This window comes from Pezoporus occidentalis, unplaced genomic scaffold (assembly GCF_034315485.1).
Source record: "Pezoporus occidentalis ecotype Australia unplaced genomic scaffold, CSIRO_AGI_Poc_V1 ctg71, whole genome shotgun sequence".
NCBI lineage: Eukaryota > Metazoa > Chordata > Aves > Psittaciformes > Psittacidae > Pezoporus > Pezoporus occidentalis.
The window spans coordinates 348,149-373,206 of NW_026916062.1; the positions used below are offsets into that span (position 1 = coordinate 348,149).

General features: G+C 37.3%; 2 protein-coding genes and 1 long non-coding RNA gene across 11 annotated transcripts in view; all 3 read left to right on the plus strand.

Annotated features, from left to right (window-relative positions):
- Positions 1–23,777, plus strand: part of KLHL5 (kelch like family member 5) — a 58,013-nt gene extending 34,236 nt beyond the window's left edge. For all 6 annotated transcript variants that reach the window (XM_062642484.1, XM_062642485.1, XM_062642487.1 and 3 more), the window contains 9 exons: positions 2,409–2,545; positions 2,980–3,176; positions 10,789–11,001; positions 14,921–15,107; positions 16,398–16,622; positions 16,932–17,094; positions 19,266–19,478; positions 20,064–20,235; positions 22,316–23,777. In XM_062642484.1, coding sequence (XP_062498468.1) covers positions 2,409–2,545; positions 2,980–3,176; positions 10,789–11,001; positions 14,921–15,107; positions 16,398–16,622; positions 16,932–17,094; positions 19,266–19,478; positions 20,064–20,235; positions 22,316–22,372 — 1,564 coding nt within the window. In that variant the 3' untranslated portion in view covers positions 22,373–23,777. The remainder of the gene's footprint in view (positions 1–2,408; positions 2,546–2,979; positions 3,177–10,788; positions 11,002–14,920; positions 15,108–16,397; positions 16,623–16,931; positions 17,095–19,265; positions 19,479–20,063; positions 20,236–22,315) is intronic.
- Positions 8,435–10,420, plus strand: LOC134175981 (uncharacterized). Its single transcript, XR_009969219.1, has 2 exons — positions 8,435–8,494; positions 8,579–10,420. It is a non-coding gene; the product is annotated as an uncharacterized LOC134175981 (long non-coding RNA).
- Positions 23,778–23,968: 191 nt separating the features above from the next.
- Positions 23,969–25,058, plus strand: part of WDR19 (WD repeat domain 19) — a 43,281-nt gene continuing 42,191 nt past the window's right edge. For all 4 annotated transcript variants that reach the window (XR_009969214.1, XR_009969215.1, XM_062642429.1 and 1 more), the window contains exon 1: positions 23,969–24,017. Coding sequence is in view for 2 of the 4 variants with exons in the window: in XM_062642429.1 (XP_062498413.1) it covers positions 24,012–24,017 (6 nt within the window). In the remaining 2 variants the exon portion in view is untranslated. The remainder of the gene's footprint in view (positions 24,018–25,058) is intronic.

Genomic DNA, 25,058 nt, shown 5'->3' on the forward strand with positions numbered 1-25,058 from the left:
TTATGCTAATTGTGTCACCTTGATACATTGTCACTGTATCTTTCAATCCCCTTTCTTTCTTCAAAAGAACTTTTTTCTAAGTTAGTTGAGTTAAGAGAGAAGTGTGGTTACCTGTTTCAAGGCTTTTCATTGTGAACATGCTTCTTGGCTGAAATATTACAAAGTTGTTTTCATTATAATTTATGCTTTGGCATATTACTTGTGTCAGTCTGCTCCTCGGCTGCACACCCTGTTTTGGTGTATGGAAATCACCCTGGAAAGCAGTTAATGCTGTGTAGCATGTATTCCTTCTCATGAACCCAAACACAAGCTTCCAAAAATAGAAATGGTTTGCCTTTTAGACTTCCAGTCAGTTCTTTTGGAATACTTTGAGACTGTAAATTACAGAGAGACATTTGCTGATATCAGACAGTTGGGAAAAGATGTTTGGAGCCTCGGGTTATTGGCATTTCTTCAACAGTTGTTGCTAGGATGTGTACAGTCCATCTGTTTTCTAAATAATAGTGCAGCTACCTGAACCAGGTGCACTGTTGGGGGAAGGAAAAAGTAACACCACCACCAAAAACCCCAGCTGTGGTAAGATCCGGTTTTAGGTTCTGTTTCCCATCGCAGAGACCTTTCTTTTTCAAGCTCGATTCTGCACAGAAGTTAAAATCTTGACCTCTGGCAATAGTGACTTGAAGTTGTTTGGTTTGGTTTTTTAAAAACAAATTCTGAACTGGACCTGCAGAGATATTTGGGTTATTTGGATCTGCCCATCGACACACTTGCCCTATTTTGTACATGCAAATCTGACCTTGTTATCTTACTCAAACATCAAAAACAGTTGCAGAAACTGTCCCTTGATAATGACATGAATGCACTTTCTAATTTCACTAAAGTTGTACAGATCTCTGGGAGGTAGCATTTTCATGCAGCTGCAGGTGTCATTAAACCCAAGGTTAAAATGCCTACAAATGATGCCCGGGTGCTTCACTGGCAGAGTGTTCTAATATTTCTGAGTAAGCCAGCTACAGAATAAATCTCATATTTCAAGAACAGTGTGGTCTTTAAAAGAACGGAACTTTATTTCTCATTACAAAACTTCAATCATGTAAGATGTTAAAGTAAAATTAATCTCTTCCCCATGTGCTCTTAAACAAACTCTGTTGCCTTGGCAACTAGAAAAAAATGATTACCCTACTGTAGGCCTGACCAAATGGTCAATGGTCAGAAAATTAGCAAGAAAAAAGTATTTCAAATTAGTTCATGATTTATTACTTTGCAGTTACTTAACTAAGAGACAGGTTTTTGTAACTCATTACTTTGTGTACAAGCAAATCCTCCCCACTACTATGCAGTTAAACTTACTCCTAAGCACTGGTGCTCACCTTTTCAAGTAATTTGTTTTGTGGCTCCTGACCTCTGTCATGTTAACAAGCCAATGTAATGATTCAGTACAGAATAAATTGACATTTTGTGAAGTATTAGATTCATTGAATGTACGCAAATGGACTCTGTAGGGTATTTGCAGTAGGCTCGATTCTTGGACTTGCTGTTTGTGTAGCCTAGTACATACGGAAGTACGTTTATATTTGAGAATCCCCTGTGAGCAAGGCAGCGGCGAACTCCTGCAGCACAAAAGTTGACCCAAACCACAAGAGCTCTTGTGAAGCTCTGCTGGAGACCTCATGAATAGTTATGGTAGGTTTCATATAATGGAACTGTGGGTTGAATATTCCTGTCCTACATTGATTTTCTTTCTCTTTCACCTTAGTCCAAGGTATCAAAATTCTTGCACATTTTGAGGAGTGGCATTATTATACGTACTCAGTGTTTTACTTTCAGATATCCAGAGAAATGTCTGTTTTGCACCAATGTGTTTACTTACTCAGTATCTTGAAATGCTGACAATTATTAGCGAAAGGCTAAATGCATACTTACAAAAGAGATTATTCTGTACCTTCTCCACGTTTACTGCGCCTAGTTCTGTTATAGTATTAGCAAATGAATGCATGTGTAAAGCAGTTTAAAGCACTTTGAGAAGGACTAGTCATTCTTTCATGTTTAAAAAAAGTAACTGATGTAATATAAATGGAATTAAACTTTCTTTTTATTTCCAAAATGTGTATTTATATTCAGTTTCCAATTCATGTGTGTTTTGTGGGTTGTTTCTGTGTTGGCTATTAAAAATCGTTGAGCTTTGAAAGGGTAATTCGTTTACTTCAGCAGCAAACATAGAATGTACTTCATTATTCCTAGAGGGGACCTAGAGCATGGAGCAGTTTGTCAATTTTAAAATATTTTTCTCACTGCAGTGTTTCTTCAAAGGGCAAAGTAATGAATCATAAATTAAGAAACATCAGGTTGACTAAGTTGTTTGTTTGTTTTTCTCTTTGTCTCCTTTTTCTCCTGCATGATGTACTCAGATTGGTTCTCTCCTCTGTTTCCGACTATTTTGCGGCAATGTTCACTAATGATGTAAGGGAAGCGAGACAGGAAGAAATCAAGATGGAAGGTGTGGAGCCAAATGCATTGTGGGCTCTGGTTCAATATGCATATACAGGTAATTAGAATGGAAATGGGAATTTCATCTAATGAATTATCCTGTGAGCATTTTACTCTGTTACTAGATTTCACGCACTCTTTAGAAATTATTATTTACTTTATTTAATGCCTTAAAAATAAAGAAATCATCATTGCTGTTATCTGAGGCAGCCTGGTAGGATATAGTTTCTCTGCTAATACTGTAGTTAGTTTAAAAATTATGTGAGTATCTTAAATGTATCCTGATTGACAAAAAAGGAATCTTACTGGGATTTCCTTTGCTTTCATTATCAAATGTACTAATTTTAAAAGCTGGTTATCTGTTGCTAAGGGTGATGTTTGCTAAGCTTTATATTCTGTCATGTAATCTGTAAATAATTCTATTGCCTCTGAGCTTTAGAGAATACAACAAAAAAGAGGAAGCTAATGTGATCTCCTTCATAATGTTACTAGGTCGCCTTGAATTAAAAGAAGATAACATTGAGTGCCTGTTATCTACAGCTTGCCTTCTTCAGCTCTCTCAGGTTGTAGAAGCATGTTGCAAATTTCTAATGAAGCAGCTTCACCCATCCAATTGCCTTGGAATCCGATCTTTCGCTGATGCACAGGGTTGCACTGACTTGCACAAGGTGGCTCACAATTACACTATGGTATGTTGTTATTTTAAGCATCATCCACTTTATTTAGTAATGAAAATACAGAATGTTTGCCTGAATAAAATAGAAATGTTTTTTCCCCATTTCCTTAGTTCTTGATCATCTTCCAAGAAATAATGCACATATGTTCCCATAATGAGAAATGACAAAATAACTATGAAGTTTCTGGTTTAGAGTTGGAAGGAGATAGGCAAGCATTAATGGTTCCCTGTAACAGCAATGGGATCACATGATATGCATTTAATAAAATCATTCAAAAGCTTGTTCGTATTTCTGTCAGTCGAAATCTACACACTTAACAGTGGGCAAGCTACCATCATTTAGTGCAAAATAACGCATCACTAAAACTGTAGAATTCTACTTTTGTAATAAGCTGGAGTAATCAGGTTCCAAGTTAAATTCATCAATATAGATTCTGCATTATCCTTAATTTATTAGTAGTGGGATGTCAGGATGGCATCAAACAATTTAATCTTAGGCTAGGCAATATGTGACTAAATACAAATTTGCCAATGATCTTTTCAGAATTAATTTATAGAAAGACTGACCTGACTTCATCTTAATAGTCATCCTTTTATTTTCACGCAAAATGTTCTTCTTTCCTTTTCACGAGCATATTTCAATAATGTTATCAGTAGAATAAGGCAGGAGAATTATTTCTGAGGCAAGTCAGTTCATTTGTTCTCTGCAGTTTTACAAGGCATTTTTCTCTCCTCTTGATGAAATTTTTCCTATGTAAGCCCTTGAGAACTGAATGAAGACATGTAGATACCGCATAAGGGATGTGGGAATGAAGATAGTACTTAATTTGCTTGTGTGGTGTGGCATTGCATTGCCATTAAGATATTGGCTTAGATCCAAAACTGTAATTTCTGTGTGGTAATTGGTTTTAGAAATCTGTGGCTTTTCCTCTTGTGCCTTAGTTTTTGCTGGTTTAAAAACTTTCTAAATTTTTTCTTCTGGGCTTAAAATAACTTAGTTTAGTCTGTACAAGGGTTTAAAATAGCTCTTTTTTTTCTTCTTACTATATACATAATACAGTGTTCTTCCTCCATGAGTGGATCTCTGTATTTAAAATCTTGTACACACTAAAATTCACCAAAACAGGTCAATAAATAGTGTGCCGATTGTAACTTACGTTTTTATTCTTGATCTGCATTATTGCTCAAACGAAAATAAGGAGACTGCAATTGGGTAGACAGTCAGATGAAACAGTCAAGATAAATGTGGCTTATGCCTTGGAAGGATATTAGAAGTAATGTTGAGCAAGACAGCGATACAAAAGGTATGCAAAAAGAGTCTGGTCCATTTGTTCTTTTTAATAATAAGCATATATTTTGGTTTGTGCTATTGTCATGTGCCTTATAAGTGGACTACCAAGATCAGAAAGGTAGTACATGTCAGACTAATGCATCTTTGAAGGTGAATGTTAGGGATTATAGTCTTAATATTTTGATTGGCAATTCATGACTTGTGGCAGAAAGGGGCTGTGAACATTCTAAAAGCCATTCTTTTACAGCACCTATCTTTTCTTTTGCTCAGACCCCAGGAAAACAGTTGTATGCCTTTTGGCTGTTGTTCACTTCAGTGGCAAAGTTGTTGCTTTTCAGGCTTCAACATGGCTGAAATTTAAATTAGGTGGATTTTAAAAGCCATTTCCAAAACTAATTAGTTGTGGTAGATGGATTCTTCCCAAGGCCTCTCTTAATGTTGTTTAGTTCCAACAGAGAGACGAAATTGAATTTTAGTAATAATGAGTAATAGAGAAGCAGCTTCTTTAGTTTGAAACGAATGTTGCTATGGAAACTGCATAGAAATGTACAGTCCAATTGAATCTTCGATTAAAATAAATTCCCAAGTAATTTCATTTGTTTAGAAGCTGTTGGGGGAAAAAAAAAGTTCAACAGTAGTAAGTGCCAGCCACTTGATGTGCTTTCCATTACGAAGTATTAGAGTGTAAGACTTAAGCATACCTGTAGTACCTGGAAATTCTGGTTGCTGAAACGATGAAGTATTTTTATGCTGCAGCATAGAACAATGGGGGATTATACTGACTACAGTGTATATTTCTGTCTTTTCCATGTAATTTTGGTTCTTTTAAAGCACTTGAAATAGAAGGTAATGAATAATATAAAATAGAAAATTTTAATTCATATGTTATTTTCTATGAGTTGTTTTTTCTGTTTGGCAGAAAAAAATCAGATTGCTGTATAACTGTTTTTCTGCATTTAAAATAACTTATCAGTTTTAAAGGGGTTTGACCCATGCTAGAATTTGATCATCATCATACCTGCTTCTTTAAAAAAGTTCTTTACCTGAAGACTAGAAATTCAGATTAAAAGAGCATTTGGTTCAACTGAAAGACAATCAGAGGATTATCCCAATAGGCCTACCTCTGTTAATAGACCTGCTCGGTCTGAATAATGTTAATTAGTGTCATTGGAAAGCATTATCATGATATTATGGCATGATTTTAATTGCATAGTACAGTGTGATTAAAAAATTAATAAGTATTTGAATGCTGCACTTCATTTTAAAGATACAGATCTCTGTTATGCCAAAAGGGCATAAGTGTTGCATTACTGCTTACTGTGTTGACAGTTGTTGATAATTTGTTTATTCAGAGGAGAATAATTTTTAAGATTATCATCAAAACAGGTCAATTTTTGACATTGTAAACTAAAACTTGAAAAATCCTCTGGATGCATTAAGTGAAACATGAAATCAACTGAAGTGAGAAGTAGTAGATTTAATGCTGTATTAAGGGCAATTCTGATTTTTATGCATCGGGGTTTTAAAATACAGTTGACAGACATGACATGTATCTAGGTAAAGGTATCTTTTGTGCAAAGGTTAACCTGTTTTGCTGTAGTCTATATATTGTATTGGGGCCATACAATGATAAATTTAGGAATTTCATTAGGCTGGCCAGTAGTGTATCTATTTTCTTTAATTTGTAAAGTCTTTTTGCACAACATGCCTTTTGTGGTGTTTTGTTTTGTTTTTTTTTCTGTCTTCACAAAGTCAAAAGAAACACCCTTTTTGTTATCTTGCTTGTTTGGAACAGTTGATAGTGTACCTTGAATGAAAACCAATAGCTCCTCTTCTACAAAAAGGTCAACTAAAGGGAAGCTAACACTTTCAGATGAGTAAAAGCTAGCTTGTGTTGTTTCCAGAATGTGAAATATCTTAGCAGGTAGTGAGGTGTTCTGAAGTAGTTTCTTCAGTAGCCAGATTTTAACTCTTTTAACAACTGAAAAAGAAAAAGCAGACATTCTAAACATTGTATGTGATAGTGCCTGAGTCAATTCCAGTGTAGATAGCTTTGTGATCTTTGTTACTCAGCTTTCCATGCTTAAAGCAGAGTGAAAGCTATTTTGATTTTCATCAGAATTCTTCAGAAGCACATGAGTAGAGATGATGTTATGAGATTCTGATGAAGCTAATTTTGGAGTTTGCATGATTTCTGAGCACAATTGAGCACTAGCTGTTTGTAAGAAAAACTTAAGAGGACAGAGTAACAGATTGAGGCCACAAGCATAGAAGCTAGGAATGCTGCAGACCATAGAATCATTGAATCAATTAGGTTGGAAAAGACCTTTAAGGTCATGAAGTCCAACCTTTACAGTCTGTAAAGTCTAAACCTTTTAGACTTGCTTTCTCCTGTAAAGCCAGGAGTTGTGTAACAAACATAGCATTATGGAATTTATGATTTGGAAGGAGGAATCAAAGGGGACAATTTGTTGTTTTTTCTTGCAACAGCCCAGACTGTTTCTTCTTTTGAGGGGGGGAACATGGAAAGGGGAGAGGTTTCAGTATTTTGTTGTACACAAAGGACCAGAACCAAGGGTTGTGTCAATGCCTAAAACAAGGCTTTTTATTCATGCATTTGAAATGCATTCCAAACTATCCTTCTCAATAATAGTCTTGACTTGGAAAATACTGCCTTCTTTTCACTTGTGAAGACACAAGATACTTCTGTTTTTCAAGTTCCCTAAGTTCTGTCTAGCATAATAGATCAGTACTGTCTTGGCAAGACTAAATAGGTTTCTGCATGCTGCCCAGCCTCTTTTGGAATCCAGAAACTATGCAGAAAGGAGTCAAGCTACAATAAGTGTACTCTAAACAAACCTTGGGCACAGTAAAAGCATTAGGTTGATATATCACTGAACACAGCAGTCAAAGGTGACTAAAAGTAAAGTAGCTGCTATCTGACATTGGTCTATTAATAGTTTACCAGGAGATGAGAGAACTCGGTTCTTATGAGTTCGTACCTGTTGATCAGCTGACTGAAATAGCCGTAGACAAAATCACATTCTCTGTTTGTTCTCATTCAGATCCTGTTAGTCAAGCACCTCTTGTTTTTCAGCTGCCCAGGTTCAAACAGTCCTGTGATTACAGCTGCCTATTGGGCCACTTCAGTATACTATCCTTAGCCTACAGGTGCTGTAACCTTCATGCTCTCCAGGGTTCTAACCTTCTTACAAAGTGTAGAGGGATCCCACCTCACCGAATCCCACTATGGGGATTAGGTGCCACTTAGAAATAAGCATCGTAATGCCTTGTCTAGTGCTCATAATATTTTTCTCTGTATCAAGTCCAAGGATAGACCTGTGGTTAAGGATATCACTATTATTCACTTTGCAGTTGATGAAGGGGGACTTTAAGGTTATGATGTGAATGAGCAACGCACAGCATTGAGCATAGGGACTGTGTGTCGCTGTTTTAGCTAATATGTAAGCCTCAGGCTACTCATTTGATAAAGTTTCCAAGCTCTTTGAGGAGCTAATTTTGGGGGTGGGAAACTTTTCCTTTCAGGACCAGAAAGCGAGGGACTGAAACTGCAGACCGTTTGTTCTCTGAAATATCCTGTTCTTCCACAGAGAGTTCCCATAAGAAGAAGGAAAGAAAAGGCTAATGAGGAGGTTCAGAAGGGTAGGAGATACACTGGCTCCTCCTTTCTGTCTTCAGAATTTCTGTCTGTGGAGGAAGAGGAATTGTCAGATTCTGATTATAAAAAAAAACAGACATAGGCCAAAGAGTGGCTGTATTCCCAGTGGAATGCTTTGATACTATGCTCAAAAGGAGAGTCTGCTTTAAAAATAGAATGGGAGCAAGAGGAAGTTGAACTTGTTCCCATCAGAAAGCAACTGTCTGCAAGCAGCAAGAAGGAAAATCAGACTTTTTATGCACAGCAGCTGTTGAAGTGATGCAATCTAGTTGGGAAAATGCTTCCCAAAGAGGATGCCTGGCTGACTTACTCAAGATCAGCTTGTCATTGCCTTCAGAGACAAAAGAAACTTTCCATGCAGGTGCTTTCCCCTTCCTCTTCCTGAGATGCAGATAGACCATATGGAAAGTTTAAGGTAGTAAGTGCTGGCTTTTCTCTTTGTCAGGACTCACTGCCTTTTTGTTCAGCAAAACTAAAAACAGAGCTCCAGCTGCATGTTCTCTAGGGCAGAGAATCGGCAAAAAACAGCAGTGGAAAAAGTGAACTCGGTGGTATCTGAATTTCTGCGAACTGCATGTTTAAACTCTGGAAATAATTTTGATCACTTTTTCAGCTTCAATTTTACTCCCAAGCATTAAAATAAAAAACAGAGCATGTGTAGTGTGCTACTGGATACTGGTGCGGTCCTTTTACCAGTTTCAATTCCTGTATTTGTTCATTTTCTCAACTTTCATGTTGTGATACAGAGTGTTAGATGAATTAAAGAGGAAAAGACAGTTATTTCTCCCTTCTAATCTACTACACTTTTCAGTTGGAATCACTACTTTTGTGTAGCCCATTGGATCTCTCTAATAGGAAAGATTTTCAGATACTAAATGTAAAATTTCCCTTTCCAAATTCTATCCAGGAACACAGTCTGTGCACAGGTGACACTTTCAATTCTTTTCCTAATTTCAACTCCAGAGTTACCTATGGATTAGACTGACTTTCATTTTTCCCCTGAGAAATCTTGTAGCCATGTTATGTATGTGTGGCTTTCATGTAAGGCAGACTGGTTTACTTTTCACTAGTTTTTTCCTCTTTGCTCAGCATTTTTTAGTTAATGCTTTTGGGTACTGAGGTACAGCTTTGAAATGATTAAGCAATAAAAGGGAGGAAGTGTTACTGTTTTCACTTTGTTGTCATGATGCCTTTTGCATGGGCAATGCCAGACTATATTGTATGCTTTTGTAGCCATTTTGTATGCTAAATTCGTACCTGTTTTGCAGCCCAGGTCCAGCTTCTGCTCCCAAGTTTCTCCTTGCTTTTTTACCTAAAATTCCTATTTTTTTCCAACATGTATGTGCTTCTAATCCAGAGCTCTTTTCATTAGTGTGCAATTCTTTCTTTTTAAGTTGTTTAACAACATACTAAATGAGGCTGATGTTGATATTAGGCCTGGTTAGACTTCCCTGTCAAGGATCAAATGCGCTTTATCCTCCAAGTGTTTTGGAGGTACATGCGATGGCAAAGCAAACCCAGCATTCCATTGACTAGCTAGCTAGCAATCAGTAGTGTGTTACTAAATTGATTGTAATACTGTTCTATTGTCATGAAGTTACTCTCAGTTTGGAGTACAAGGTTAACTGGGTTTTGAGTTACCAAAGTAAAAGAACATGCTGTGATTCGTAGATTGTCTTTACTGTTCTTTCCTTTGCTGCCTTGTAAAGGAAGCTTGTAAAGTGTATGGAGAAAGAGGATGGACCTGTTCTCACTGTTTTGTTTAATTGGTTTTTTCCCTATAAGTTCATAGTCCTGATTGTGTTTCTGTACACTTTTCTGCTCTTTCTGCACAAGCTCATGAGACTCTTTATAGAACATTCTGCAAGTCCTATTATTATGAAGTAATAGGGTATCAGTGTTGGAAGTGACACATATTGTCACCTTCCTATTTTGAAGCAAGGATTTGTTGCTGGAAATGACAGGATGAATGTTAGAAAATTGAATCTTATAAAAGTAAATATTGTTAATAAAGCAAGGTGTATACAGTATTGTGGTTTCTTTGTATGTTTTGCTCCTCAATCAGATCAGCTGTATAAAACTTACAAAATGGATTATTTTATTTCACTATTTTAAATCAACAATAAAATTGTGTTATTTCCTCTGAAAACTTAAGGCCATAGTTTAATCTAGCTGTAATGAAAACAGTTGTGACCAGTAGTTGTAGGATGTTGTGCTCTTTGCTTGTATTCTGTGTTCTATGTATCAAGAGGAACAAAGTGCATCTTTTTATCCTTTTTTCTTTTTTTGAATAAAAAGGAACTAACTTCAGAAAATATTTTTTCAATTTGCAATGCCGAGGTAGTAATAACTCCCACAACCCATTGCTCTTTTCTGTCCATACACATCCCCTCAGCTGTTTCAGCACATATGTCTGGGAATCAGTGATAGAGTTGAGGAAATGATATGGGGTCAACATAACTTTTTATTTTTAATAAAATAAATAAAAAATAACATTTTTATTTTCCTCTTTTCTTCCTCCCATGTCAGTTTTCCAAGCGATATTTACTGGCACAAATGAGAGGTGGCATGAAGGGAGGGAAAGCAGGGGAAGAATGCAGTAAAATGTCGTCAAAGTAGGATGTCACCTGTCTTAAAAATGCTTTTCTTTTTCAGGAAAACTTCATGGAAGTAATTAGAAACCAGGAGTTTCTATTATTGCCAGCCACTGAAATTGCAAAGCTTTTAGCAAGTGACGACATGAATATTCCTAATGAAGAAACCATACTGAATGCACTACTTACGTGGGTTCGACATGATTTGGAACAGAGAAGGAAAGATCTTAGCAAACTCTTGGCTTACATTAGACTGCCTCTGCTTGCTCCACAAGTAAATTGTTCAATTCCTTTCTAGTTTATACCATGTTACAGTGGGCATAATGTCTACAGCATCGATATATTGATACTGACAAATCATAAACGCTTCAGCATTCTTAATGCTTTGGATCCTTAGAGCTGCATATAAGAGCTTAGCGTGTTGTATAGACATGATAGTTTGTGTCTGTCTGAAGTACAGGATATTCTGATCCTAACCCGAGGTCAGTCAGGACACAAGACAGGGTGGAGCTACTAGGAAAACATCACTTCTGTTGCCTAGAAAAATGGTTATCGTGGATATTTTTGTCACTAGAAGGTGTATCCTTTTTACATTTCTTTATGCACAGCTTGGGTCAGTGAGTTTTCTTCATATAATTAAGCCATCCTTGAGATATCTCAAGCTATCCTTGAGATTTAGGAAATACAATTTGAATAAATTACTTGGAGTGATTTTTCTGCTCTTAACTCTTGATAAACCATCCTTGGGTATTTTTGTTCTTACCAGTCAATACTTTTTCTCCTTCTTGGAAATTTATACACAATGTTGAGGAAGACTTGAGCTCAGTTTGTTTAAATAGTTGTGAATTACAGTTTTCCTAGTCCTCTAGGACTGACTACTGTCATTAGTGTCATGTGTAGCATTGTATTTGTTGCCTGATAGAATGATGTAAACTAAGTTTGATATTTTTAATTATTTATTTCCTCCCCTTCTCCCTTCCCCTTTCTTCTGTTGTGCTAACCTTCTTTGCTGGACTTTCACTAGTAATATTTAACTCCTACTGCAGAGTTCAAGGATTTTGCTTTACTGTTTTCAGTTTGTTTAGTTAGAATTCTATTAAATTAAGAAAACAGGATTTTTTATGGAATCTGAATAATAAATAAAATTCATTAACATAACAAAAAACTGAGTTTGATTCATTCATAGTGATAAATCACATACTCAACATGTTGTTTATTACCTCTAACATAGTATCCTCTTGACGGATAGTAAGATTCACTAGCAAGCATTTTAGTATTAACATTTTAATACTGATTATTGTATATGCAATGGCAGGATTTTCTCAGTTGTGACCTTGGCTTTGTTATTCACTTTTTCTAGAAACATGATACAATCTAAGCCAGCTGACCTGGAGGAAATCATTCTTTTGTTAAGCATTTAATTAATTGATAACTAAGTAACTACTGCTGAATTCCTTTTACTCAGTTGATTGTAACTGAAACATCTTTGGAAATGGAAAGCACAGAATTTATCCCAGAAATGTGTACTGAAATCAAATTATGCCCACTCAGTAACTGATTAGGAAAACAGCAGAATGAAATACAAAAGCAATATCATTTATTTATTTCATTTATTTCATTTATTTTATCTTTAATTCTTCATGTCTTCTTCAAATATGTACTTGTATTTCTAAAAATATTTTTATGTTGCCTTTTTATTACTTTAAAAAATTAAGGCTTTAAAGCTGTGGTTTTAATATGGCAACAATTAGTACATTGAGTAAATTGAAGTGCCCAAAACAGTCTTAAGATTTTCAGAATCATGTTTTGCTTCATGATCACATGATCTTAGGCAATCTGACAGCAAGCATAATATAATGAAAAGGTTTCCAATTTTATGGTTGAAGGGTTAAAGCTATTTGAAAGAAATTAAATTAGAAAATTGAACAACTTGGTGAAATCAATAATGTTGCAAGCAGAGATGCATAGAATATTAGATTGATACTTCAAAACATAAAATCTTTGGGGAAATACTGTGAAACTGTAGCACTGGAAGCAAAAAGTCATAATGAATTGTCAGTTTTATTGGTTGCGGGTTTATGCATCTCTGTACATAGCATTCTGTTACTTCTTTGGTTAATGCAAGCAGTGTCCTAAATATTTGTGTCTTTTTGCTCTTTTAAAGGTTAAGGATGAATATTTGGCATCTTCTTAAGCTGTCAGGTTGCAATTATTCCATCTGTGATAAATTAATTAAAAAGATGATTAAGCAGTTTCTGAGTTACAAGATAGTTCCGCTTCCTTTTAGACATAAATTCTTAGTACTTAAGTATCTACACTACCTTTCTCTTCATCAAGCTTGCCATTACTGTAATTTCATGCTAACACATCATGCTTAGTTAGAAATGCATTTAGACAAGGAGCTATGTAAGTAGTAAAACTTCAGAAAAAATTGCTTTTGTTTGAGTAAGTCTGTTCCAAGTTCTTTGAAGAATATTTGCAGAAAATTGTAATGGAGTAGGTTTAAAGTGTCTACAGGTTTTTTTGGGGGGTACCAAGGCAACCTTAGATTGCATTCCTTTTTAAATGAGATGAAGTTGCTTTCAGAACTCTGTGCTATAAGAAAACTTCTTCATAGGTTGGAGGAGTTTGAAACCGGAGAAAATGTTGGTTGCATTTTATTGTTGAAAACCTCATGTACACACATGACGTTGCTTTAAATACTGAATGCTGTTTGTCTATCAGAAAAATATACTGGAGGTCTGAATTGGTCATGTTGTGTACAAGCCTTAATTTTCATGTATGTAACTATGACAACCTCCAATTTAAAAAAGTAGTAAATACAATGAGATTTGGGTTTGGTATTATTTTTTTCAAACCATGTGCACTTCCATTGTGTTGCATGCTGGCAGTTAAAAAACAACTTTTAGTTTACTATTTTATAATCACACAGTGTCCCTCTGACGTGACACAAGTGCTCAGTGGTGCTTTGTGTCAAGAGAAGAAACAGTGGGAAGTATTGAAAGTCAAGAATGAAAATCAAGTTCCCTATGCCAATTTACATGAAAATGCTTCATTATTTTTTTTTTTTTTTTGGTATTTTAAATAGAATCATAACATCAGCCAATTAGAGAAATACTCAAAAGACTCAGTTTTCTCAAGAGTCACTGGTAAAGGGCTTTGAAAGTTTTGTTTATTCTCTGTGTATGTTAATTATGTTTGCTGTTAGAGTTTCTGTTACAGAGGTGTTCAGGCCTAGCAGTGTGTACTTACTGTATCTCTTCTGGAGTCATGGATGTCATATTTGCCACCTTGCAGTTCTCAGGCAGCTTTAAGCCAGGGATACACACACCGTATTATGCACAACTATTTGATAATGTGTTCCTTTACTACTCCCGATTACTAATTTCACAGAACTTGTGTACCTGGTACCAGTTGGCTGTCAACAGCTCAACAATGACTTCATATCCTGCTTTGCGGATTGCGTATTTCAAATGTTCACAAACTCTTTGGATTTTGTGATGGCAGTTCAGAGGCATCTGCCTTTTCCTCATTGTTCTGACAACTGCCCCAAGTCCCAGTGGGGCACTTGCTTTTTGAACTCTTGTTACTCAGGCCATGTCTTACAGCTCAAAAAAAATTCCAGTTGTCTAGACTTATAATAATTACAGTTGGGACCCTCAGCCTACTAATATATTTTTCCTGCAGGCTGACAAACATGAAGTACAAAAGACTCTAGAATCTTTAAACTTAAAAACTTTCATTAGTACTCTTAATTTCATTTGTCAGATTTAAAATTTGACAGTTGTCAAATTTGCTCACAGCCTTGCCCACGTTAAAATTTTTAACAAAGGCTTGTATTAATTGATATACTGTGATCTGGGCCACTGTCAGAGTGAGGAATAGAATATAAATTAAAATATTTAACCTGTGCCTGAAGTGGCTTTTATGGACCCCAGGATTAAATGGATTCTGGAGTAAAAGCCTGAGGTTAAACTGACTTGCATACCTGGAGCCTGATTCCATTTTCTGAACATACCTATAGTGGCACTGGAACACAAGGAGATTTTGTTTTCTTTCTTTGGACCATTAAGCTTAAATCATCCATTAAGATCAGGTGATGTTCCTTTTTTGTACTTAATGGCTTAGCTTAAAATGTGAATGTATGTTGTTTACAGTGATACAGCTTGTTTAATTTTCTTTCTTTTTCACAGTTTCTGGCAGATATGGAAAATAATGCACTCTTTAGGGATGACATTGAATGTCAAAAACTCATTATGGAAGCAATGAAGTACCATCTGTTGCCAGAGAGACGACCTATGTTGCAAAGTCCTCGCACCAAACCTAGAAAGTCTACAGTGGGTGTGTTGTTTGCAGTTGGAGGAATGGATGCAACAAAAGGTATTTGCTTGTAAAATAATTATTTCATGAGCTGGTTTGGTTCTTTTTAAAATAAACAGATACTTTTACAACATGTTAATTCTGAAATTCAAAGATTCTGTAGTATAGGACATGAAATGTCTTAAGTGTGCACTGCTTATTAGGTTATAAAAACCTATGCAGCTTTGACAATACTGTAAACATTCTGGAAGCTAGGATTATGATTGATTTGGAATCATGAAAGGAACACTTGATTTGATGAGCAAAATGTTGAATCGAGTGAAAACTAATCCTTATTTACTCAAGTGAGAAGTAATTTGGAAAAGGAAGAAAATGACAAGTGAAGAATGGGGTTGATTGAAGAATAGGGTGGATTGCAGAATGGGGTTGATTGAAGAATAGGGTTGTAAATAAGTAACCTCAAGAACGTTAGGCTTTGTTAGCAACTATAGAGAGAAGGAAATTACTAAAATGAGCTCTGCCAGAACAACCTGGTGGTTACTGATATGACAATGATCCTAAAACAAGGTGATGAAGAAATAACCACCAGAGGTCCGAAAGCCCACTACCACATTTTTGTATGCATACAGGAGGCATTGTCTAAGAAGTATGATGTAATGTATGTAATCTAATGAATATGTATGTTTAAAGACAATATAATCACAGCCTGGTTGATGCTTGGGAGAGACACCTTAGGAAGAACTATCCCCCGTGTCTCCTGGAGCCGCAATAAAGAATACCTGCTTGTCAACTTAAAACTTTGTTGGCGAGTTCCTGGAGTTTTCTCCGAATAACAAGGCACAAAGGTGACCTGCACATGCATTAAAAAAAAAAAACAACAAACCACAAAGAAAAAATGCTTTTTGCCAATTGCTAAATGGTTCTGTCACAGCTACTTACATTTTCTTCTTTATACACACTTTTGTATTATTTAATGATAGCTAGAAGGAATCTGGCAGGTTAGAAAACTGCTTTTTTTTTTTCTGGCAGAGGAAGTGTTTTCTTTCACTTGTTGTAAAATTAGCACTTTTAGTAGATGTCACATAGCTTCAGATTTTGTTTGTGTTTCTATAGGCTTGATTCTGCAAAGCAGTTATAAATTCTGCTTTTTGTCTTGAAAAGCACTAAGAAAGTCCTCCTTTATAATGATGCAGTTAATTCCTGAGGAAGTCAGAAAAGACTATTTGCATACCTAGATTTAAGAACATACTGTAGGATATCATGGTGTCTTGTGGGATCAGCATATTGCTGAAATAAAAGCTATCCTGATAATTCAGACCTTTTTAATAACTTGCATATGTTGTCATTCAGGAGCTACAAGCATTGAAAAGTATGAACTTCGTACCAACATGTGGACTCCTGTTGCAAACATGAATGGACGAAGGCTACAGTTTGGAGTTGCTGTCTTAGATGATAAATTGTATGTTGTTGGTGGCAGAGATGGCCTGAAAACATTGAATACTGTAGAGTGCTACAACCCTAGAACAAAAACTTGGAGTGTAATGCCACCTATGTCCACTCATCGTCATGGGCTTGGTATGTAAAGTTCTTGTAAAGGCTAAATGCCTATTTCTAAAAAGTTATCTGTTTGAAGATTGGTAAAAAAACACTCAGAAATGAAGTTTGAGGGGGGCAGAAGCATCATTTTAATGCCAACTGCTTATTGAACATCATTTCTCCTTCAGATTATATCCAGCTTTGGCTACTAGAAGGAAATTTCTTTTTGTTTGTTTCTAAATATTATGTGGTGCACACTGGACTGTCACGAGGAAAATATGCTCTTTTTGCCCTTATTCAGAAGTGATTGGTGTTTTGTATCTGTTTTTTTTTTTGTTTTTTTTTCAGGAGTAGCTGTATTGGAAGGTCCCATGTATGCTGTAGGAGGACATGATGGCTGGAGCTACCTGAATACAGTAGAAAGATGGGATCCACAGGCTCGTCAGTGGAACTTTGTAGCTAGTATGTCAACTCCAAGGAGCACTGTTGGTGTAGCAATATTAAATGGAAAGTATGTGAAGGCAACTTCTACTTTCTATCTCATTATTTTAATGTAGTTACAGGACCATCCTAAATGACTATTAATAATTTCTCTTGATAGATACCTGTTGATAGCATTAAAGAACCAAGTTTCTTCATTCACAGAAAAGGTGCCGGATTGGGTCAAGCAAGCTTCCCCACAGCATCACAGTGCCCCTCAGTATCGCTTATGACAGCTGTGTGGGCTAATAAGTAGTAAACATCTTAATACAGAAAAGAGCAAATGGTTCTTCTCTTTCACAGAGACTCCAGTGATTTCCTCTTACTGTGATAGCTGGAATAATCAATTTCCAAAATTACTGTCAAATCGTGGAGGACTACTACTGTTGTATTGCATTAACTCAGAACAGTAAGCTTTGGCAGAACTAATCTAGTCTGGAGTGTTATCTGAAATTTCTCCAGCTGTTTTTCAGTGAAAATTTGCCCAATTCCTAATACAAAGTACATTCAGACAGCGAGGTCATTTTGTGTTGCAGGCACAGAGTTGCAGCAAAGAGTTCCCTGATCAATTCTACTAGCCCAAAGCTGAATCAATTATATCTAAAGCACTCAGAGCCAGACTCATAGCCAGAGCAATTTTGTTAACCTCCAGTGATAAAGTTGCCGTAACTTCCACAAGCAACCTGCTTAACTGTTAATACATCTGTGAAGTTCTTCTCATGTCAAATCTTAAAAACCTTTTGCTGTAATTTATTTTCATCATTTGTAGTATCTAAAGTGACTATGGAAAATGCATCTTTTCTTTCCTAGTTGCAACAGCTTTTTGTATCTAAAGACACAGGTTCCCTCAGTATTCTGTCATCAGGACTGAATAACTCCATCTCCTTCAGTCTTTGTTTGTAGGCCATGGTTCCTAGTAATTTCACTGCCTTCCTTTGGACTAAGTGTAATTGCTCTATAGCATCCCAAAGTACAAGTGGCATTTAAATCAAGCTATTACAAGTGCATAAGTGAGCAAACGCTGTTGTGTTTTGGGGAGAGGCAAGGTGGGGGACTTCATTTAAATGCTATGTTGTATAAAGGATTGATTTTTAGTTGTGAACTTCCTGGAACTGCAACAGGATTTTTCTGTGTCCTTCAGTACATTCCTTACCATGAACAAGTTGTATTATTAAACATGGGAGCTTCCATGGAAATGTCTTTGTTTGTTTTTAAAGGTATTAAAATTATTACTAAGAACTACTAGGTCAGCCATATTTACAGGATGTTTGTATTTACGTTTTTGATCAAAGTATATTTAAAAAACAAACAATAGTGTTTCCCAAGATGAGAGCATCTTGAATAGTGCTTCATAAAAACTGTTGTAGATTGCTCACACCATCATCATTATCTGCAGTATCTAATGTTTATTTAATTATTTAACAATACTATAATGTGCTGTACAAAATGAAAAGGTTTTATTAGTATTTCAGGTGATCCCTCAAACTGGAATTTACTTTTGAAGCATCGCTTCTGTTTTAGAAGGGCTTCCATGGTCCTACCTTTCCAAATAATAGTGCTGAGCATTTCTGCTGCTAAGCACAGATTGCTCATAAACTCTGTGCATGAACTCTTTATCAAGTTTGATTATTTGATTAATGATTCATCAGTGATGAGTGCTCCTAAAGCAAATCTCTTCCTTCTAGCCTTTCCAAAAAGTTAAAATCCTTTGTTAATACCAAGTGTTAGAAGCCTTTTTGTTAGGTCTGAGCAAACCGGGCCACCTAGTGGGTGTGAGGGACTTCAGTTAGTGCTGTCATAAGCTAAAGCCCAGGTCTAGAAAAATACTTGAATGCCTAAGATAAGGCAGAGCAGTTGTTGCATGCACAGATGCACTACTGACTTTTGTCCCTTTGACCCTCCTAGAAATGGACCTTTGTCTGTCAAGTCACAGAATTAATTTTGAACATGTAACTGCATGCATCGGATGGAACATAAATGCCGCTTTAGAGATACTGATTTTCTGTAAATTATTGTTACTATGCATTGATCATGACAATAAGAAGAAAATTAGTATAAAATCTTACCTGAGTTTTTGCAACAGAACATTCTATTGAAAGTTAATTCCTTTTTAAATAAACTTGAAAGTCCTTCATACATGAGTAGAACCTTTATCTTGTTCAGACAATATTAACTTACTTTTTTATTATTATTATTTTGTAGGCTTTACGCAGTTGGTGGTCGAGACGGGAGTTCTTGTCTTAAGTCAGTAGAATGTTTTGATCCTCATACAAACAAATGGACCCTCTGTGCTCAGATGTCAAAAAGAAGAGGCGGTGTAGGTGTAACCACCTGGAATGGGTTCTTGTATGCAATAGGTGGTCATGATGCCCCAGCATCAAACTTAACATCTAGGCTGTCAGACTGCGTAGAAAGGTAATATCCTGATGAAGATGTATTCTGCTAGTAACTCTAATAGTGCTCATCTATAAAGTATTTATGGGAAGAGCTGTAAGTAGAAACAACATAAAATAGCTGTGTTATTTTTAGCCTAAGCAGAGGAAACTTACACATAAAAACATACTGTGTAGCCATAATATGATTCAAATGGCAAGTAATTGGCTTTAGTACCACGATCAATTTCAACAGCTTGTGCTTTCACATGTAGTAGTTATCAGAGCAAGTACTTGCTCTACAACGGTATAGCAGCAGAGCTGTTTCTGGAGTGATACACTTAGACATACAAGAAGAAATATAGTAAAAACAGTTGTACATATATATATATATTATTATATGGAAAGCAGCACGAAGTAGATACCTGGCTAGTACTGATTGTGTTACCAGCTGACTAAAGAAACATTTTCAAAGAGAGTATTTGGGGAAAAAGTCTTTTGAAATTAACACCCAGATCTGTGCTGTCCTAATACCTGCTTTCTACTACCTTGAGAGCATCAATTCCAGTGTGCTTTTTCTAATGAATTTTGCCAACAGTTTTAGAGCATAACACAAACTATCTTTTAGGTATGATCCAAAAACAGATGCATGGACTGCTGTGGCCTCTATGAGCATTAGCAGAGATGCAGTGGGAGTATGTCTCCTTGGTGACAAGTTGTATGCTGTTGGAGGATATGATGGTCAAACATACCTTAATACAGTGGAGTCTTACGATCCCCAGACAAATGAATGGACACAGGTATAGCTTCTGATCAGACTGTACACTACTGTTTATCTTGTTTTTTCAAGCGTGCCTCTTTTTACAAGGAGAATTCAAACACTCCTAAGAAGCATTTTCTTAACTAGTCTGGTTTAAGTCTTTTTTTATTTTATTTTGTCTACCATCCCAAAGTTGTTTATCTTGAAGAGACATTTGCCAGCTTCTAATAAACTGTTCTTCTTTATTTGGCAAGAGTATAGCTATTTTCTTTGACAATCTCAGCTACTGTTAATAAAATGTATTGACATATTCCCCAAACTGTCTTAAACAGTTCTGTTTGCATGATTTCCTATTCTGAAGATAAATTATGAGCGTAGATTAGTTTTAGCTCTAATGTGTCTCTCAGCAAGTTTATCGATTTCTTCAAGCTTTTGGTCATCTTTTCATAAATAGTCCCTTCCAGATGTGAATGCCATGCACAATGTGGGCAACTTTCAGGAAGCCTTTTCCCATTTCTCTTCACTCAGCTCAAAAAAAAAAAAAAAAATCTTCAATTCATGACCAGAAACCATTACAGTCAATTCAAATCTTGGTTACTTTTTTATAGTTCAAGGAACATGCAGCTCTGTGGGAAGAGTGCACACATGGACATCCTGGGCAAGCTGTCCTTTGTCATCTACTGCCATTTGAGATATGCTAAAGCATCTACATCCAAAGAAGCTGTCAGACAGGACACAGAATCTGTGGGAGACCAAGGCCCCTTTGCAGTTCAGTTGCAGGCCAGGCTGAATGTCCAAGCTCATCTAGATTAGCATTAGACACCAGTGTATAGGCAGCTGAATTCTATCCTGAATATGCTATTGCAATAGCCCCAAACTGCAAATTCAAAAAATGAGCTGAACTGTTTTATAGCATCATCTTTGTAACACAGAAAACAAAGTTGTCTGTTTCCCCTCACTTCATACTGCAGCAAGATCTTAAAACATAACTCATCTAGGAGGCTCATCTGAGCTTGGGACCTTCAGTAGCAGTACTCAAGAAAACCTGTGGCATTATTTGTCCTGCTAAAGGGAAAAAAAGTGTACTAGATGAGAGAAACAGTGCTTCTCACCATTGCATCTAAATGAATCTCACATGGTGTCTGGGTGGTGACTGTTTGTATGTACCTTTGTAGCCTTAGCCTTGACCCTCCCTATCTCACTGAATCCTGTGATCCCAGTATATAAGACAGTTTTGAACCCTTCCTAGAGGGATTTGGAAGTGCCTGTGTACCTTCTCTCTTATTATGTCAGCAGTCTGCCACCGCTTCATCCACACACAACTCAGAAGAGTGAAATTTTCTCAGCTGAAGTTTGTCAGAGCCACAGACGGCTCATCATAAATCTGTTGTTCCTGGAGGGGGGAAAAGAAATAGAGGAGTTGGCATAAACACCCTTTTTGCCTTCAGGGTAGTATCCGTAGCACTTTGTGCTATTCACACACACACACGCAGGGTACTATGGAGTTTTAAAGGAAAAGCTAATGTGACTTGCTGCACTTTCCAAGTCCAACAGAATCACAGCAGAAAAAGGTCTTATCAGAAGTAACTTCTGTTTACAAAAGAAGAGAGACTGAGAAAAATTATTCTGATTTCAAGAACTTATAACAGGATTTTATCAAATACTCAAGTACAAACGCGAGGTTGCCCCTGTCATGTTTGGTGTTTTCTGATTGAGAGAAAAATGCAGTTTTGCCAACCGTTGCTCAGTTGTCAGACTGTAACTCAGGTGTCCAGTTTGTACCATAACAAAGGATTCTTTTTCCTGTAATACCAAGTAACCGAAATTATCAAAAAGAATTGTTTGATATTTTTGGGATTTGCTATTGCTTTTAAAGTGCTGCACTATATCACATGAAATATCTTCACCTTTTCTGTGGGTTTCTATCCAAGTTTTGGACCAATTTGCTATGATTCTTTTAAGTTACATTAACAGAGTGTGGGTGATACTGTCACTGCTGCAGCTACACAACTGTTACTGTGTTAACTGTTACTGTGATTCTGTGAAAATACTGTCAGGTGTAGTGAATAAAAAAGCTTACTACATTTATCTCATGGATTATTTGGTTTTTTTGCTTGCAGGTTGCACCATTGTGCTTAGGAAGAGCTGGAGCATGTGTTGTGACCGTAAAACTGTAAATTTTCTCTATGAAGGTGACGTTCTCGTCAAGCAAACCACCAGTGCACCAATAAACAAACACAAGGTGCAGGATATCTACCACAGCAAAATGCTTGATCTCAAGCTAACATGTACATGTTGTTCTTACGGACCAATATTAAGCACTTTTTAAAAAAATCGTTTTTGTTACCCGTATGTTACAAGGATTCTATTTGTAAGAAAATCAGCTGCAACCAGACAGTTGCCAGCAGAAGACTTCTGTTTAGGAAGTGCTGAGAAATGAGTGAACTCAGTAGTGACCTCACTATAGTAATCAAATGTTACAGATCCAGGGCCTGGATCCCCCAAACATGCAAAGGAATGATGCTAGAAATGGATACACTTCCACTGATATAATTGAGTCTGTCTCTGGGTGGAACAAGTTACAGGATTGGACCTTGTATATTTTGGTTATATTTGGCTGTAGGGATGTGAGCAATTACAATGCAGGCTGACAAACCAATGCAAACCATTATAAATACAGGCATAATGCCTGCCTTGGAGATGAAGTTATGTATTTGGTGAATCTTTTGCACTTTTGTAATCATTCCTAGTTTAGCAAACTTTTTATTTAACCAAAGCCTTATTTTAAATATTGTTTTATTATGCTAACAGAAATCTGCTATTTAATACTTTCTGCCAGATTTTTGCCATGCAGTGTATTTTTTGATTTTTCAGAGGTTTTACGTGAGATGCAGAACATCGTACCTTCTTCTTTACTTTGATTCTTATATTTACTTTGCCATTTTTAAGGAAAAATCTATAACCATGAGTTATTGGAAGAATTCTGAAGTGTGATTAGAAGTTAACCAATTTAATATTTGCACTTTGGTATCTTTGAAGCATTCCATTACATACAGACTAATTACATTTTTACATGAGGCTTTGCACTAATTTGAGAAGTATAATTTTGTAAGATGAAAGAATTGTCTATCTTTCCAGTAAGGTTACTTTAAAATGTAAAGGGCCCAATCCTGCAAGGTGCTTACCTCCCACCATTGAAGCATGTTCCGCATCTTACAGGAGAGCTATACGTGCCTCGCAGGATTGTGTCAGATCAGTTACCTTATTTAACAGTAATCTATTTTTAATTTTTCAGGTATTTTAGTTTGCCTTTGTTGAGCCCTAATTTGTTACACAGGATTGCTTTGAACAGTCTGAATGTTCTCAGAAAGTCTTTTCGTATTTGCTTTTCTGTGCCTTGTTCCTTTCGTTTCCGAAGCAGTAGGTTAATATGTGTGACAAGGGGAGGATGTGAGCTCGTTGAATGTTTTTCAGAAGTTTGAAGTGTCCAATACCCAAAGTCTTTGTACATTTATAATTTTAAATGTGTTAATGCTCTCGGTGAACTATTTATTGTTTTAAAAGAAATTACTAAGCCGTGAACCTTTGTGATGAACCCTGCACTGTTTGCAGCTGAATACAGCTGAACTTAGCGGCGGCCTGCCCGCCTTTGCGCCTGCGGCACAGGGCCCGAGCCCCGCTCCGCGCGGCGGCGGAGAGTGCCCATTGGCTGCGGGCCGTCTCCGGGTGACTGTGACGCCTAAGGGCGGGGGGGCGGGGTCTGGCTCGGAGACTGGCGCATGCGCAGGAGGCGCTGAGCGGCGACCGGTGGGCGCGATGAAGGTGAGCCTCTTGGGCCACTAGTAAGCGAGGGGTAGGGTCGCTGCAGGGGAGCCTCGGCCCGGGGGTAAGAGGGGAGCCGAGAGCGGCGAGGTGAAGGCGGGCGGGGCCATGGTTTTAGCTCCGCACTGGGCGATCTGGGTCGGGGCGTCGAGCGCGACCCGCCGCGGGCGGGTGATGCTTGCTGACTGCATAGGGAGGAGCGCGGCGGGAGCCTGCCCGCTCGTGCCGGCCTCTGTGCAGCGGGACACTAACGCGGCGGACCGGGCTTCCTCAGGGCTGGCAAAGGCCACTCCTACCGCCCGTCCGGCCCCTGGATCCCGGGAACAGGCCGCGGGAGAGGCAGCCTCCGGCCCGGCTGCCCCTTCACTGCCACGGGTGTCCGAAGCCGTTACCGTCGGGTCTCCTGCTGCGCCTTAATGGTGGCCCTGGCGAGGAACCCTCCTTGGGCAGCAGTTAAACAGGACGAGGCAAGCAGGAGAGTTTCTTACTCACACCCCTCGGGGGAGTTAGTTTATACGATCCTGTCCCCTAAGCATGAAGAGCTGCAGCTTGCCTGCACTGCTATCATGATTTTCTTTATTGTTGGCTTATTACAGATTTTATTAAATTTTTTTCAAAATCAAACATAATCGTCAGATGTTCTTTGTGCTTGTGACGTGTGGTGCTCATAGCTTTACACTTCTTGTGAGTAAAATGCAAATTTAGTGCGAAGAATGCCTCAGTTTATGTGCACCCAAAAGGATGGGAACATTTGGCAGAGACTCAGGTAAGCCTGCCGCGTGTTTGGTGGACACCAGGTGTTGGGGTTTATCTGGTGACATGAGAGGGAAAAAGTCATGATAGCAAGCCGTGAAGTGAAACAAAGTTGTGGGCTCTATCTTACACCCAAGTTATAGATAAATCTGTGCAGGCAGCATGAAAGAAAGTTGAGAAACTTTATTGGTTGAAAGTCAGAATCTTTATGATTGAATGGATTTGAGATCTTAGCTTGTCAGACACAAGAATTCAGTGTAACAGAATAGTTATGTATCTTTTAAGGAG